Here is a 16,374-nt window from a genome sequence, read left to right as displayed (position 1 = left end):
TAAAAGACAGATATAGAGTATGAGAGACTCTTACTGGCCCCCTACCAAAATAAGGGCCAGTCTGCCTGGCAGCGCTCAAATGAAGCCGTGACTAGGCAGGAGCGTTTGCTCTTTCTTTGGTAGGATACTTTCCCCTTTGATGAAGAGGAGGCGGGTAAGCAACTCACGTGATTAATTTTTGTCTGCGATGCCCGGTTTTAGCTGCATCAAGTTCACCAGACCGAACATGGACGAGACCGGAATTTAGCAGTCTTTCCTTTAAAATAAAAGCATAACAAACCACCTCATTTAGGTAGGTTACTAGCCTGATTTTCAGACTAAAATGAACCGCAGAGGTCTGGAGCCTGAAAATACATGTACAAGCTTGAGGAATTTCAGCTGAAGCCTAAAACACATTCTTATAAAAGTCTATTTTCAAGTCATTTTGAAAAAGGTCTTTTATAATGTGTTTGCTATTATGGCCCATAAATTAGGGGTTATTAGGGATCAATCTTAAACCTACAGTCAATATTTTCTCTCAAATCTCTCCTTAAACGCAGACTTTGGTCTGATTTTAAATGTTTTCATTGCATTATCTTAGCATATAAGCCTGTAAACAGCAGCAGCAAATATAATTAAACGAATAATAATAATAATAATAATAAGTATAATAATAACAGTAATGTTAATATTAATAATTATAATGATGGCATTATGATTATCAGTATTATGTGTATGTTTAAAAGTATTGAATACAAAGACACTGTGAATGTATTTAACTACTGGATAACGTTGCTCAAGATGAAAACAGCCTGCAAAAAAAAAAGAAATTCTACTTTTACGTTTTATTTTGAAAGTACTCACCGGATATGTCTTTTACGCTGTAGCGGACTTAACGAGCGCGAGCTACTGCTCTGTGTGTTTTAAGGTGAACACGTTTAGTTTGGAGCGGAGTTAAAAACCCGGACCACGGCTGCTTTGGTGAAGACAGCGTCTAAATTAGCTTCGTACCCGGCAGGAACACCGCAGACAGGTGCGGTCAAGTCCGATAACTGGGATTCAAACACCGAAACAGAGAGTTTCGTCGGACTTGGCTGTGTTTCAGACTCCGGTAAAGCGGCACCGACGATGCTCCGCTCCGGCTCCCGTGCTTAACATCACAAAGTAAAACGGAATAAGAAAAGTAGCGGAGGTTTTTTTTTTTTGGACATTCCTTGTTCTTGTAATGTTAGCATGACGATTCCCGGCTGAGCGACTGTCGCAACACGCTGCGGTAGGTGAACTACTGGAAACCTGAGGGGAAAAAGCGAGTTTTTTTTTTTTTTTTTTCTCCCCTTTTTTTCCTCTTCTTCTTCTTCTTCTTTTTCGCAGCCAACCCCCCCGGAGCTTTTCATGTGGGTTATGTGGGTGAAATTTCACCGTGAAACAGCTCACAATGTTATTTCCACCTTCTTCTCTCGGCTGTGGGGTTTAAATGAATCCAGAGGAAGTCAGTGACAGCTGAAGCAGAGCGGTGCGGATCCGTCGGATGCCTCTCTTCGCCCTCCTCTCCATCACCGTGTCCACGATTTGCGCAAGGAATTTTCATGTTTGAATTTTTAATTGGAGAATGAGTATTCACACAGATACATTCTCATGGCTTTTCTCACCTGCTTTTTATTCAGATTAATCTAGTCCCTTTTTGGGTTAAACGCGCAGGATCCCTGTGTTTTGAGCCAGGACGCGCGTCATCTCTCCACTGATGTCCACTGATTTATGATTTTTTGGGGGGGGCATTTGTCGGCTTTCGCGCAAGGACTTGGATCCGTTTCAGGAACACTGGGTTTCTTTTCCTCCCTTGTTGCCCAATTTGGAGCAGGATACTCTTAACTTTCTTCTCCCATGTGGAAAAAAACCGCTGTCTTTTGCTTGGAGAAGACGCGGTTTGGCCGTGCCTTAGATTTGATTCTCGCAAAGACACTGTATAGACTGTATCTGGGCAATAACATTTCTGAAGCCCCTGGAGTGAGGTGTCACACACGCTGTCTGACACACACACACACACTAACGCGCAGATAACATATCTGTCTATTGCGCATTATCAAACTTAAGACCCTTGGGAGAACTGCAACAGCATCGTGTGGAGGCTAACACCCGCAGAGAGGTTTGTTTATCCAACATCGGCCACTGGAACAACTGGGATTTTACATCCACCCGCTGGGATTTCTACCATGACAGGTGTACGGGATTTCAGATGGACTCTCCTCCTCTGTGTGGCGGCGCTTTCATATGGTGAGTGAACCCCCCCCCCCACTCTCCCCTCCTCCCACCCTGCGCCCCCCCCTCCTCCCCCCTTCCATGCTAACAGGCTTTCATGATCTTAATTGTGTGGCATAGAAAAGTAATTGTGCCAGATTTCTGCAACATGCTACTGCAGAGGTAGCTGCTGTTCTGATTGGTCATTTTAGGAGATGGGAACAGGTGCAAACATGATTCTGTTGCACATTTTAGAAGAACTTCCACAAATGTCTCAACCACAGTGCAAGCTCCTGTCAGAGTGTTAGGGTACTTCAGGTATGTTTTCCCTCTGAGGTTACTCGAAGCTGGTGCAGGAAAGAATAATAAAGAATCTGCACTACATGTCATGTTTATTATCATTATTATTATTGTTTGAACAGATGCATCTCAGTGCCACCAGGTTACCATTCACAGGGGGCACCACTAGTTGCACTCCAAAACACTAATCCTCCTTAAATATCCAACTCCTTTTTATTGAAGCAGCAGCAGCAGCAGCAGCAGCAGCAGCATCAGCAGCAGCAACACAGCCCTGTTTCCAGCTGTAGGCTCAGTATGACATTGCAATGCATGGATTAAGTGTAGTGCTGAGAGGCAAACTGGGTAGAGACACCTTACGGTACAGTCTCTGTTTATCAATTGCAGCCCTAGTTAAAGGCGCTCAAATGTAAACACCTGAGACTAATTCAGGTCAGTTCAGTTTTATCAGTCATATGTAGGTTAGCACAGGGTCAACGGTGCAATAAAATGTGCTGGACGACAAAACGGGTCAGGTCAGCAATAAGAGCACTAGTCGTGTAAAATATAAATTAAATGGGATGAGATTTGAATAAAATGTAGCACTATATACATATATGAAAAGGTGTAAAAGTAAAGGTGACAAGGTGGTGTGGTATGTAGCAGTCCTGGTTCAATAGCAGCAGTCATGGTTTTTATGTAAGCAGTGCAGTAAACGGTAAACAGCGCAGATAAGCAGAACAGTTCCCGTGTCAGACTGTGGTGCAGCCCGTCGATGGTGCACCAGCAGAAGTTCGTGAGGATGCAGCCGTTCATGCCGAACCTCCTCAGTCTCCTCAGGGACATAGAGTGGCTGCCTCGTTTTTCTTAACCATAGTGTACGTTTGTAGTGGCCAGTAGGGGTCTTCGGTGTTGTGCATGCTGTGGAGCTTGAAGGTGCTGACTTTTGAGCTCAGCATCACCAATGTGGACGGGGAGATGTCCACCCCTCCTGTAATCTACGATAATCTCTTTAGAGAGGTCGCTCTCCTGGCACTGGCTGGCAAGTGTCTTCAAATCCTCTCTGTAGGCCCTCTCATGCCTCCAGGATGGTCGTGCTGTCTAGCCAACTTAATGATGATGTTGGAACTGAACACACAAACACACCACCCTGCGGTACACCTGTCAGTGTGGAGGAGGTGTGGCTGTCGATTTTCAGCACCTGCGGCCTGCCCGCCAGGAAGTCGAATATCTAGCTGCAGGATGGACATCTCCAGTCCAAAATCAGTGAACTTAGAGTCGAGTTTTGAGAGAATGATGGTCTTGAATGCTGAGCTGTAATCAATGAAAAGCATTCTCACATGTATTTCCTTTGTCCAGTGTAGTGTGTGTCGTCCTGTTTGGTCTGTGTGCTAACTGAATAGGGTCCGAAAGGGAGGAACAGATGTGGGTTATGAGTAGTCGCTGGAAGCACTTGATGCGTTTAAACTGGACACCACTGGTTTCTCGGGGACAGGATCTATAGCGGATTCCTGGAAAGGTGTCGGGACCACAGTCTGAGGTTGGAAACATCGGTGAACACGTTTGCCAGTTTAAGGAGTGGAATGAATGAACGTTGAACCTCAGTAAGCTGCATGGAGGCAGCGTGCAATTTTTTTCCATATTTACTGTATAACCACCCCTTGCATCCTTTCAGGCATTTTGCACAATATCTCTTCTCTCCTACTCATTTTCACTAAGTCTTGCCTCAGTTTCATTACCACACAAAAGAAACGCCTACGTGTGCACTAAAGAATATACTCTCCTTGATGGTTTCACCAAGGCTGCGAAGCAAGCGTGCTGCATGCTGCAATACTCTGCCTACACAAATCTCTCTAACGCCTGTGGTCAGCGTTGCTTAGCGCAGGGATACCCACCTTCCTGGACAATGAAGGCGCTGCTGTCAAAAGTAATTGCAGTAACAGATTTGGCATGAGGCCCGCTGCTTCTGAGGAGGGGTTCAGAGGCTCGTGGCCTCAGAGACCTAAAGTTCCTCACACACACACACACACACACACACACACACACACACACACACACACACACACACACACAGAAACCTTGCTGCACTCAGCCTAGCAGTTTAAACCACTCTCCCCTTGTCCCACTCATATGCTAAGTAAACAATTTGTAAGAATACCTCAAGAGAAATGCTGTAGACTTGCTCGATGAACAGCTACGCAGACAAATCCCCAGGTGTGAAAAAGCAATATCATGGACTTTAAGACTGCTCTGGGGAAAATACAGTGCTGTAATGAATCTATTATTCCCCATTCTTCTCACCTGAAATTTATATTTTCATACATATTGGCTGACACGTAATGTTGTAAACAAGCTAAAGATTCATTTTTCTGCAGAGCCGATTAAATAAAAACCTCGCTGGGATTTGTTATCAAGATGCCATTGAGATTGGTCACTCTCTGTGTAAGCTTAGGCAGGGCTACAGCAGCTACCTCAGTTTAAATGTGATGCTTCATTGATGCCTAAAGGGAAATGTGCTTCTTTTTTTTTTTTTTTTTTCCTTCCTTTACCATTCTCCTCTACATGAGAGTCAGAGGTCAGGTACAGAGAAGCAATCCTGGAGCTGATAGGGATTAAGGTTTTTGCTCAAGGACACTTCAGCAAGGCATGGCTGCTGATAAGAGCGTTTTAAGCCAAGAATTGTGGTTTCTCATTGTTCTATGATAGAGTCACGTTTAAATAAAAAAGACACCAGAGTTTAGTTTTTTTTTTTTTTTTTTTTTTTTTTTTTATAGTGCTGATACAATGGATGTTGTACAATTCTGTAACGATTCTGATTCCTGCTCTTTTGCAAGTACTGATCTGATACCAGTGTGTGAAAAAAAAAATATAACAGCTGTATACTCCTAACCCTGTATGGATATGATATGATTACTTTCATTGTCCTATGGCATGGCTTAGTCAGATACATGACAATGACTTATAATCTTTCTTTTATTATCTAATTTGACTGTCCATCATAAGAAATTAATGAATAACACTTCCTAGTTGTTCTAACACGACTGCCTCCCCTCCAAATAAGAGCCTTTCACACTGTATATGTTACCTTTTTACTGGTGGGACTTCCCAGTGTAACTTTTTGCCAAATTGCTGACATTTTGCTAATGGTTTAACACTATTTACTGGACATCAATTGTTCTTCACTGCTCTTTTACAGAGGTTGCACAGCAAAACTTCCTGTGTAGGTTACTGTTTGAGAGTTTTAGACTCTAGTTTAAACACATGCAGTTGTACAGAAACTGTTTCATTAGAATAGTAAAATTACATTCATACCATGAGCTTTAAACAAGATTTTGAATCCCATCAAACATCTGATGTCATCTTTTGGCACTTGACAGTTTGTGATACTCAATGCTATGGGCACATTTCAGTTTTGGCTGGTGCCAAAGGAGAAGTGAGGTTAGTTACTTAGCCCTAATCTAGCCAATAGAATGTTATGTACTGTTTATCTCCACCTACATACTTAAAAGAAACTAATTTCCTGGGGTTTTGTAGCGCGGAGGTGGACCACCTCGCCTGAAATAAATACCATCTCTGCTATCGTCCTGAAATTATCATCCTTAATCATCCTTCAGGGAAACAGAGCAGGGGAGTTATTCCTTGGGCTGCAACTAATAATTATTTTCAGTATAGATAGATTAATCCAGTGATTATTTTTTGATTAATCATTTAATCTACCAAATCTTTAAAAACAGTGAACAAGCCATGAAGCCAGAACTAGAGAATTGTTTGCATTTTTGCTTGAAAAATGGGTGAAACTGTTCAGTTATCAGAATAGTTGCCAATTAATTTACTGTTGAATGATGAATCGACTAATCATTCTCAGAGGTAGTATTTCATCCAGCCACTGTCACATATTTAATAGGTGTTTAGGCAATTGCTGTGCAGATTGATCATGAGTGCTGGGTGGCCCACCACCTCGGCTCTCTTGGGGGAGAGCCTGGAACTGACATGTTGAAAGGATATATTGTGGTTAACCTGGATAAATGGATTGAATAGATTATAACTAACAGCGTTAGCGTGAACTAGGTGTGGCAAATGCACTGATTAAATACCAGTGATTGCTCGGGGCTGCATCTGCAGTCAGCTGCATAACACGGCCTGGGGAGCAGTGTTTGCCCAGTCATGGTGTGTATGTAGTTGGCAGTCTTCCCGGCACCAGCCTATCTCCGAGAGTAGACACTGGACAGAGAGCAGACAAAGTGGCAGTGTGACACACCGGCTCTCATGTTCTAGCCCTAATTGATTTACATTTGGTGAAACGAAGCCTTCGCTCAGCTGTGTTTGAAGAGGTTTCCTGTTGTATGGAAAACACTGCTCTATATGCAGCAGAAACCGTGCTGTCCATCCATATGCATCAACACCTTGTGACTGCAAATGAGTCAGTGTTGCTCTTTAGTCATTCTGCTTTTGTTCTATACTGCTGTGATGTGGAAACGTTGCATTGTTGTTGGTGCACCTGCCACTTTTGTTTGTGTTTGTGTCTATAAAGCGTATGGCTTCTCAGTTTAGCGAGCAGCTCTCAGTCATCGCTTCAGGGAAGAGCTTTTTGTGGCGTTTGCTGTCGGCATCATATAATGGTAAACCCGTGTGGAGCGTTGCACACTTTTGCAAGTTGATTTTTTGGAATTTTCAGTGACAGATGGGCTCAAGGCTAAAACCAGTCTGTGCTCTCTGAACGGTAGGGCATCCACCTACTGGAAGCAATAAGAAAAAGAGGCTGTTAACAGGAAGACAGGTCCTTGTTTTACTTGCAGCCTTTTGTAATTACACTCACAGATTTTCCAGGTGGGCCTGTCAGTCTGTTTTAATTGATTTTCTGTATTTAATACTCAGAGCAGACAAAAATTTGATTTTTTTTTTTTTTTTTATATTGTAAAAAAAATCTTTGAAATCTCTTGTGACGCACAGCTATGCTTGAATCCCTCCGATGCTGGGAGCTGTATTTTTGCCCCAAGCTCTTGCTTGTGAGGCATTGTGGCTCTGCTGTGGTCGTTGTGGAGTGAATTCTAAGGATGTTGTCCTTCGTCAGTGGTGAAAGGAACCTTTTGTGATGCACTGGTTCCCTCGGATGTAGCGTGATATGCAAGACCTCTCCCAAGGGCTTCAAGGCTTGTTGGTAGTTCTCGCTGAAAGGAGCCCACTTTTTGTTTACAGTGCATTACGTCTTTTCTTCACGGACCTTATAGTCAGTGGTCTGAATCTTGAAATCTTTGAACCATGAATACATGCATTGCTACTGAATACCTCAGTAGCAATCAATTTACCACGCTGAATATACCCCCACTTGGTTTTGAGTCTACTAAAAAGATCCATTTCTTAAAAGCAAAGATTAAGTACAGTAAATATAACATGCATTATAGGTTCTTAAGTTCACGGATTGGCTTGAGACGGTCATTTCTTCCTGCGCATTAGACTATGGTTTGCCATTTTTTTCATGTCTGTGAAACCTCCTCGAGGCTCCTCAGTGATCTAGAATATTGTATTATGTGTCAGCTAGTATATTGTTTTAGACATAGGTTATACTGAAACAGTTTCTCAATCCATACATACAGCACGTCTGCTTTTTCTTGCAGCTAAGCAGTGTGAGAGACGTTATCGTTTTGCTTTTTTCTCTCTGTTTCTTTCTGGACGTTATCGGAAGTTTGAAAGATCTACCACCTGCTATGTTTGGCGTGTGATGCACATGGTAATTACTAATATGAAGTAGCCTGTCATCATCATCATATGAAGCTTGTACAGTAGATACAGATTAAATGTACTGAATTTCCTCTTTATTGTGTTACTTTATATTTACAAACTTAAAAGAGTTTACAGTGATTTCCCCATGACATTTACATAGAATACGTTCAGAACATCAAAGAATTTCCTGGTTCACTTTCCTGGAGTAGAGACGGGGATACAAGCTCTTTTGGATGGCATGGACAACTTCCAGCTGTCTCCCAGATCTGTGAAGTTCTGTAGCTATGCTCGGCAGGAAGGCAATCTGTCTCCTACATTAGGTGATCGCATATGTTTGCTGTGAAATCAGTTCTTATACACTGCATCTTGCACACAGATTCCACAGTGCCTTTGATTTGAAATAGCTTTCTCTACCGCCTCTGGTATTGTGAGTCAGACCCGGGAAACATTTTTACCACCTAAGACTCCACATTTGCATTGTAGAAAAACAGCTGTAAAACGGATTGAAATGCACAGAAATCTGTCTTGTCGTTTGCTTAAGAGAAGTGGCCGCTCCTTGGACACCGTCTGGGAAGGATGTTAGATTTGTTGTCAGTTGGGCTTTACTTAATACCTTTATTAAATTCATCACCTTGATGTCATAACACCCACTGTGGCACTGTCCTTTTCTTTCTGTGGTGTCTGACTCTGGTAGCCTCGGCCTTGGCGTGGCAATATATCTCATATTTCATAAGCAGTCTCTCCTGACACACTGGAAGGGAATGGAGGAAAGGTTACACTGAAAGTGGCCCCTTTTAATCCCTCTAAGAGGAAACCAAGCAGTACGAATGTGAACAGAGAAAATGGTATGTGACATTACGTCTGCATGTGGCAGTTGACACATGTCTGTGAGGAGGGGGCAAGACCTTCCCTGTTGCCTTGGAGAAAGGATTGTATAACCTCACAGAGGATCTGAAGAAGTGGCTCTGTGCTTATAAAAGCTGCGTCGCCTTCCCTGTGCTAGGTAGCAGTTGCTTACTGTATATTCAAACCCTTCATCTTATGCTGTCAACCCCTGAAGTATACTGCATTTTAGCAGTTACTGGTGTGAGCCCCTGTTTCCAGTCTCCATGCTAAACTAAGCTAGCTGGCTGCTTGCTATAGTCTACAGATAGATATGAAACTGGTATTGACCTTCTCATCTAACTCTGAGCAACAAAGCTGATTTCTTAAAATGTCAAACTAGTCCCTTTTTAATGGCTAAGTCCAGTTCATTAGAGCTCATGTTTGTAGGTTTGGCTGTTATTTTCTTTCACTTAACATTGTCCTCTAAAAATTACAATTCTGGAGCAAAGCTAAAAACAAGTCCAATGGTTCAACAAATTATAAAATTATAAGAATATTACACAAAATATCTGTTTTATCACAGTTTACAGACAGATTTCCTGGTCCAACTTTGACCTGATGTACCTGTTGTTGTAGTTGTGCCTGCTCACAGTTTTCAGGTGTGCTCAAAACTTTCAGTTTTACCTCCAGGGAAACCAGGTTAGATAATCTGGCTAAACTGTTGGCTTGTTTACAGCCTGTCTGATTGTCTGACTGCTAGTGTTTCTTGCCCCATTGGACTTTGTTGTACTGATTTCACCATTCTCTCAGATCTCGGCAATTAGTGAGGGGTGCAATGATACAAGAATAAGTAGAAATAATGGCCAATCTATGAAACTGAGATCCAAGTTGTAATGATGTGAAAAATGAGGGTTGATGATTTACAACAGATTTGTTCAGTAAAGACACAGACACATTTTGATTTTCTCAAATGAAAGTTTGACACATTTTTGTTGGTGTTTTTTTTCTACATAGCCAATAAAAGATGCCTGAATAAATTTCAACATAGGCTGGACTATCATATGTGCATTGGATACCATCATATTGTAGGCTTAGAACTAACATCTGTCAGTATCAGTGTGTTGTTCCTCCTACTGAGCGCCACAATAAACAGAGCTCTGAGGGTTCACTCTGCTGAAGGCAAGATATGAAAAGGTATTCTTCTGTAATAGCATCAGACATGAAAGATAATAATCAGTGGGTGTTTAAGATTAGTTGTGCGTACAGCATATGTGACTTGTCAGGATGTAAAAGCTGGAAAGATCAACCAATTCAAAACAGATAAACCATCTGGTACGGAGGTGTTAGCTCTGCTGCTTTGCATATCAGCAGGATTTCCCAGTGGACTGTTAGCTGCCATATGAAGGATTTGTGTGTGAGCAGAGCAGTGGAAACTGAAGAAATATGACCAGAGTTTGAGCTTCCAGCGCATCTTGCAGTATCTCTCTTCCCCCACACTGATTTCCCAGTGCTGCAAATCAGCGAAAGGACTCAGACATGCACGCTCCAGTCCGGCAACCAGCCTCAGCTTCCTCCTCTACAACTGGCCGGCACTTCATTCCTTCTCAGCACAATATTGTTTTGAGCTGTGGGGATTGCTTTTTCCTGCTGCAGTTCACATAGCCGTGCCGGTTTTCCACTCAAAAGTTAACGACGATTTCTCATTGTCAGCGTTGCAGGAGTGGAAGTGTGTTTGAAGAAGACGCCGCGTGTCCTTGTAGATTAGTCGCGGCGTTTGATTCTGACATTCATTTCTTCTACGGAGGTATTTGGTGACATGTTGTCAGATCATGTCCTGTAAGATTTATTGTGAATATAAGCTGCAGACGGGCAAATCTCCCCTCTAGTCTCCTAGTGATAATTACAAGTGCGACGTGTGGCTTCAGTATCTCCCACTGAAGAATCACAAGCTATGGAAATGTCAACACTGTTTGCAAATACACGGCACTGAATCAACTGACTGTGTCACTTAGGCTTCCGTCAGAGGAGTCGGCTTGGAGGAAAGCAAATATTTTCATTTATTTTTAGTTTGAGGTTTACTTTGAATTTTAAATTAACCCTCTGAAGTCCACAGGAGTGTATACGCTCCTAAATATCACGTTGGCTTTAAGCTTCATTACTCAGCAACGCTTGTGCTGTCCAGCTTAAACTAGAGAATCAGCAGTTTCCAACAAGCCTCCGTTTGTCCGTTGAGTCACTCACTTTGGTCGATAAACTAATATGTAAAGTTAGAAAAATATTTGGATAGTCTTGCCGTTTGCTTGGCGCATTGCTGCTTTCCTTCTGTATGTTTATCGATTCCCGTCCACAATCTTTGCTGCTGACGTCTAGAGTCCAGTCACTGAGTAGGACATTTCCTTTTGGCTCCAGTGGGTGCTGTCATAGCCAATCGGAGGCTTTGCTTTTAGTTGCTTGTATATCCAAACTAAATGGGAGTAGTACTGTGTTTTTCTAAGCTCTAAGTAAGGAGAAGTTGGTCTAAGTTTTTTGTAGTGACAGAAAAAAGATATGACCGGTAAGATATTTAGTGCAGCTGAGGCTTTGGAGCTGGTTTTTCAAGGAGAAGGGGAAAAAAACAAACAAACACAAAACAAAAAACTCCCATGAATACTACTCAAAAGAATGAGCATAACTCATGAACAGATAAAGCTAGAAACTTCATACCTCTAGAACAATCCAAACAAATGTGTGCAACCCTCTGTGTTTTGTTTTTTCTTTTTGTTTTATGTGTTGATTCTGAAGAGATGGGTCTTCTGGATTGTGTTACTGTATCATGGTCTGCTGCCTGTTCTGTCCAAGTAACTATAAATCAAAATGGACATTCCTATTGTGACTTTTGATGCATGGTTCTACCTGTTTACCTGCCTCTAGGACCTGTCAGCTGCTCTTGTTAATCTCCTGAACATGACAGGACGTCAACATTCTCCAGTCTGCTTCTGTGTGAGTGACAGGTTACCCCCACTTTGTACTGTGCAGTTTCCTTGAGTGTGCTCAACAGAACACTTGAGCCTTTTGAAGTTGATGTAAATAAACGTTGCAGTTTGATCCGCGTTCTGGCCATGATTTCTCATTTTCGCTGGAGTGCTGCCATTCCTGAAAGCTTCAGTGTGGGTTGCACAATCTGCTTTACCACACAGTCCACGGAAATTTTTTATTTACCAAATATAAGCATTTTCATTTAATTTTTCATTCAATTTTCTGATTTAACCCTGCTTATCTGAATATTCCACAGAATTTTTTTTTATTATTTTCTACATGGTCGTATTTCTATGGTTTCTTTTTTCATCGAATTTTTGGAGCACATATCTGACACTGGATTAAACACTGTGGCATTCTGGGAAAAATGGAAATCACTGCAAAAATTACAAATTAAATTGAAACAAAGATGTTGAGTTGTTAGTGTCCTTCGCGTGTGAGCAACTCTGCCAAATATGTGGGTGAGAAACAAAAAAAGTTGCAAAAGCTTTGCCAATCAATTGATTTTTGAACATAGTACATGCCTCAGTTTATTGTGTTGAGTTTGTCTCCCAATAAAGCCTGAAACGGGTCAATAATGTTGTCTAGGACTCGTTGAGGGTCGGACTGCGGATATATGCTGAACTTGCAGTTCGAATCTTAGTCATATTGATTGTAACACAGGGAAACAAATGCTTTACAAATTAGGCCACCATAACATTGACTGCACTGGATTTGCCTGACTTCAGTGATCACGTCGTGTACAAAACCCCTGACAAAAACAGGCTTCTGTTGTTTTGTCATGTTTAATTCAAACGCACTTATTGTTGGTGACAATGGGGAACTCACTAAGCATCACTGAAAAACAAAGAAGTGCATTCGTGTCTTTGGTGTTCATACAAACAAGCTATTAGATTTAGATATACTCTAAAGTTACCTCATGCACATCAGTCACAGATAGGTTTATTTTTTCTGCCCTGGGGGAGGAATAAGATTTCTATTTTCAGCTGTGAACCCCATAAAATCCCATTCAGCTCTATATATATATTAATATGGCAGAACATATAGAAGAGGAGCCACCCGCTCAGTGAGACCAGTCATGGCGTCATCCACTCCAGAATAAACCCCACGCTCGGAGTTAGGAAAACTTTACTCAGTCATTGTTGTTATTTCTGGGAAACAATCCTGATGATCTGCCTCATGAAAAGAGACTGAAACTTTTCTATGCTTGTATAGAAAAGAAAAAGAAACAAACTCTCAACTCAAACTGTTGCATGGAAATAGATTATTTTTTTTCCTTAACACATGCAACGCAGCTCAGAATAAGGCAATCGAAAACCGCCTATGGTCAGGTTGGCAAAATATTATTGGTGCACTTATTTCACTATAATAGAATTAATGGTTCTGTCCTGACTTGACTTAGGTCTACATTTTCTTTTTCCTATGTGCAACGTGGTCTATAACAACATCCATTTTTTTTCCTACCCTGGAGCATGCAGACAGATTGAGCAATGCCCAGTGTAATCAATTCTTTTATTAGGTTACATAGGCTTTGAGAGAAAAGGAATCCCTGACTGTTATAATAGCCTCTGCTATGCTATATTAGGCCCAAAGGACATTTTAATAATTTTACCATAAGTCTATGAAACAGGATTTAACCCAGACAAAGCAACAGAAAACTGCAAGCTCCACCATGTTTCTGCTTTGGGCTGAGCTAACTGTAAGGCTAACATTTTAACATAGGCTAGAGTTTTAATCATACATTTAAGTAAACATTTCTCTCCTGCAGTCTTCGATGAATAAAAAATAACTTGTAGCATTTAAACCTGCCCGTAAGCAGTTATGTTAAATTAATCATATCTCTTTTTCCCTCTGCCCCTCAAAATTGAGCAGAATTTCTAAGCATGGCAGATGCTAAAGGAAAAAACACTTGAATGAATGTGAATTTAAATCTGAGACGTCCACTCGGCTGTTAACCTGACATCAGAACAGTTGACACCGGCTGTGTGAAATATCATGATTTCTTTTTTTCCCCCTAACTGATGGAGTAATATATAACAGGAACACATGCAGTCAAAGCAAACTGCACAGTCCTTATACTGTACCATCGTCATGACGTGAATGTGCATTAAGAACCTGATCAATTAGCGCTAGTTTAATCTTTTGGTTCTAGAAGTGAGGTATTAGAAGGAGCCCTGGGGTGCCGAGCAAAAATGAGAACTTGATTAATTTCGCTGTCATTTAATTCACTTGAAAAGATAGCAATTAGAGTATATGAAAAATATTGTTCTAATCTATATTGTACTGGCAGGAAGGGGTGTGTGAGCTCAATGTGCCATTACTGCATGTAGGGTCGACAAAAACAGCTTTGTGCCTTTCGACAATAGTGTAGGTGATTGGTTCTGTGTTGCGTAATTGGTATGCAAAACAAACGCTCATCTCAGAAAAATGCACAGTAGCTGTTGTTTTTCCAAAGACTCGCAACACTGAAGAATGACCCCTTCAAAATATTTTACTTTATTCCATAAAAAAAAACATTTTCAAGCCTCATTGGTTCTTCAGCAGGTACAGATGTAACATGAATTTATTATTAGTAAGACAGCGGGGTAGCTAATGTTCTACTGCTTGATCAGACAAAACATATGAGGAGTATTTTATAGGCTGGTTTCAGTATTTTTAGATAAAATAAACGACATTTCACGACTTTCATGCCAGAGGAAAACCATATATAGAAATAATCAAACTGAATAGGCAAAATATGAAATATCGAAATAATTAAAACAATTTCGAGATGTTATATTTAATCCTTGTCAGAGTTTTTTGTTTAGAGGAGAGTGGTGCAGTTTGGGCAAGAGTGCTGTTTTTTTTTTTTTTTACTACAGCCCTGAATTCAGGCTGTCGACTGACCGTGCTGAGCTGTAAACAATCCTGCAGGTATACTCAGGAAGAGGTGGGTGAGGAATTGTTTGTTCCTGCAGGTGAGGCTGGAAACATCTATTTAAAAAAAAAAAAAAAAAAAAAAAAAGAAAAAAGATCCAGTGGATGAGGAGTGTTTGCGGATGGGAACATTTGTTTTAGAAGCTGGAAACCTCAGCTGCCGGCCAAGTAATCATTGAGTTATTGGTATTGATTAGAACCCTATCAACCACACACAGATAGATTAAAGTCGTTCCGGCTATGGGGCAGAAAAATCGTATTCCCTCTTTGACTAGGGAATAAGACGTTATAAGAAAAAGTGTAAAAATAACTGGTATAAATTTACACACAAATTATATTATTAGAAACACTAAAGTCCCTCTGAAGAGAAATATTCCCATTTTTATGAAGGACTATTTTCAGCCTTTAATATGAGGAGGGGTGACTGAGTCTTGGCTGCTGCAATCAGCGACTGTGCTCAGCCTTGGATAAAGATGAGGTGGCGGCTGAAAAGGTTCATGATGCAGTTTAGTATCACATTAACCATATATATTTAACAGTGCCCGCCTTTGTTTTTCATATGCAGTTACTCATCAGGGCATATGTAATGTGGAGCAATGGGGCAAAACAGATGGGGGCAAATCCAGCGTGAATTGGACTAAGAGTAATAAAGTTCCACATTCTTTGTATCTGTTCGCAGTCATCACACAGCTTTTGAGTGCCAACCTTAAAGAGGCTTAGAATAATGAATTAGTCATAGAGATCTCTGAGGACATGAGGGAGGAGAGTCTGGCCTAAATGCACAAGTCTATCAGTAGCAGATAACGGTTCACACAATTAAAAGTTTTGCATAAGACTTCATTACTCTAATTCTGAAAATACTTGAAATCCATTTTGCTGGATGTTGGAGGTTTCGCTTTGCATCAGACTGAATTTCAAATTAAAAAAAAAGTCTTTTACATTTGTGGGGCAATTTTCAATGGCGAGACATAAATCTTTGTAATGGCTTTATTTATTCATGCCTGTGTTTATTTGCATATTTTTCTATCTGTTCACAAAGGAAAACAGACAATTAGTAACCGCCTCATAATTAGTGGGGAAGTTAAAGTTCATCTGCAGTGCCTGGGCAGGTGCTACAAAGACCGACTGCATTAGCTCAATAGAAAGTTGGATCAGGACGGGCATGATGAGATGAGTCTTTGCTGTTTCACTTATGGCCAACAACCATTATCATGTTAGGCCAACGTTGGCCTCTTGCCTATGGACAAAGAGTATGTTGGCCCGATATATAAATGTTTGGCTAGAGCTGAATAGTCTTTTAATTAAAAGTTTTATCGTGACTGTTTACCAGTGAAGTCCTGAATTAATGTGACAAAACAGTTCCAAATGTTTATTGCAGTAAATACTCCCACACACTCAAAATTCACT

At 41.1% G+C, this 16,374-nt stretch overlaps 1 protein-coding gene across 1 annotated transcript in view; it reads left to right on the top strand.

Annotated features, from left to right (window-relative positions):
- Nucleotides 1-894: 894 nt before the first annotated feature.
- tmem132e (transmembrane protein 132E) overlaps nucleotides 895-16,374 on the top strand; it is a 343,793-nt gene continuing 328,313 nt past the window's right edge. Inside the window, exon 1 of the mRNA XM_056396861.1 lies at nucleotides 895-2,250. Coding sequence (XP_056252836.1) covers nucleotides 2,190-2,250 — 61 coding nt within the window. The 5' untranslated portion in view covers nucleotides 895-2,189. The remainder of the gene's footprint in view (nucleotides 2,251-16,374) is intronic.

Source organism: Seriola aureovittata, chromosome 15 (genome assembly GCF_021018895.1).
Source record: "Seriola aureovittata isolate HTS-2021-v1 ecotype China chromosome 15, ASM2101889v1, whole genome shotgun sequence".
In the NCBI taxonomy this organism is placed as follows: Eukaryota; Metazoa; Chordata; class Actinopteri; order Carangiformes; family Carangidae; genus Seriola; species Seriola aureovittata.
This window is presented reverse-complemented; position numbering and strand designations above follow the sequence as displayed.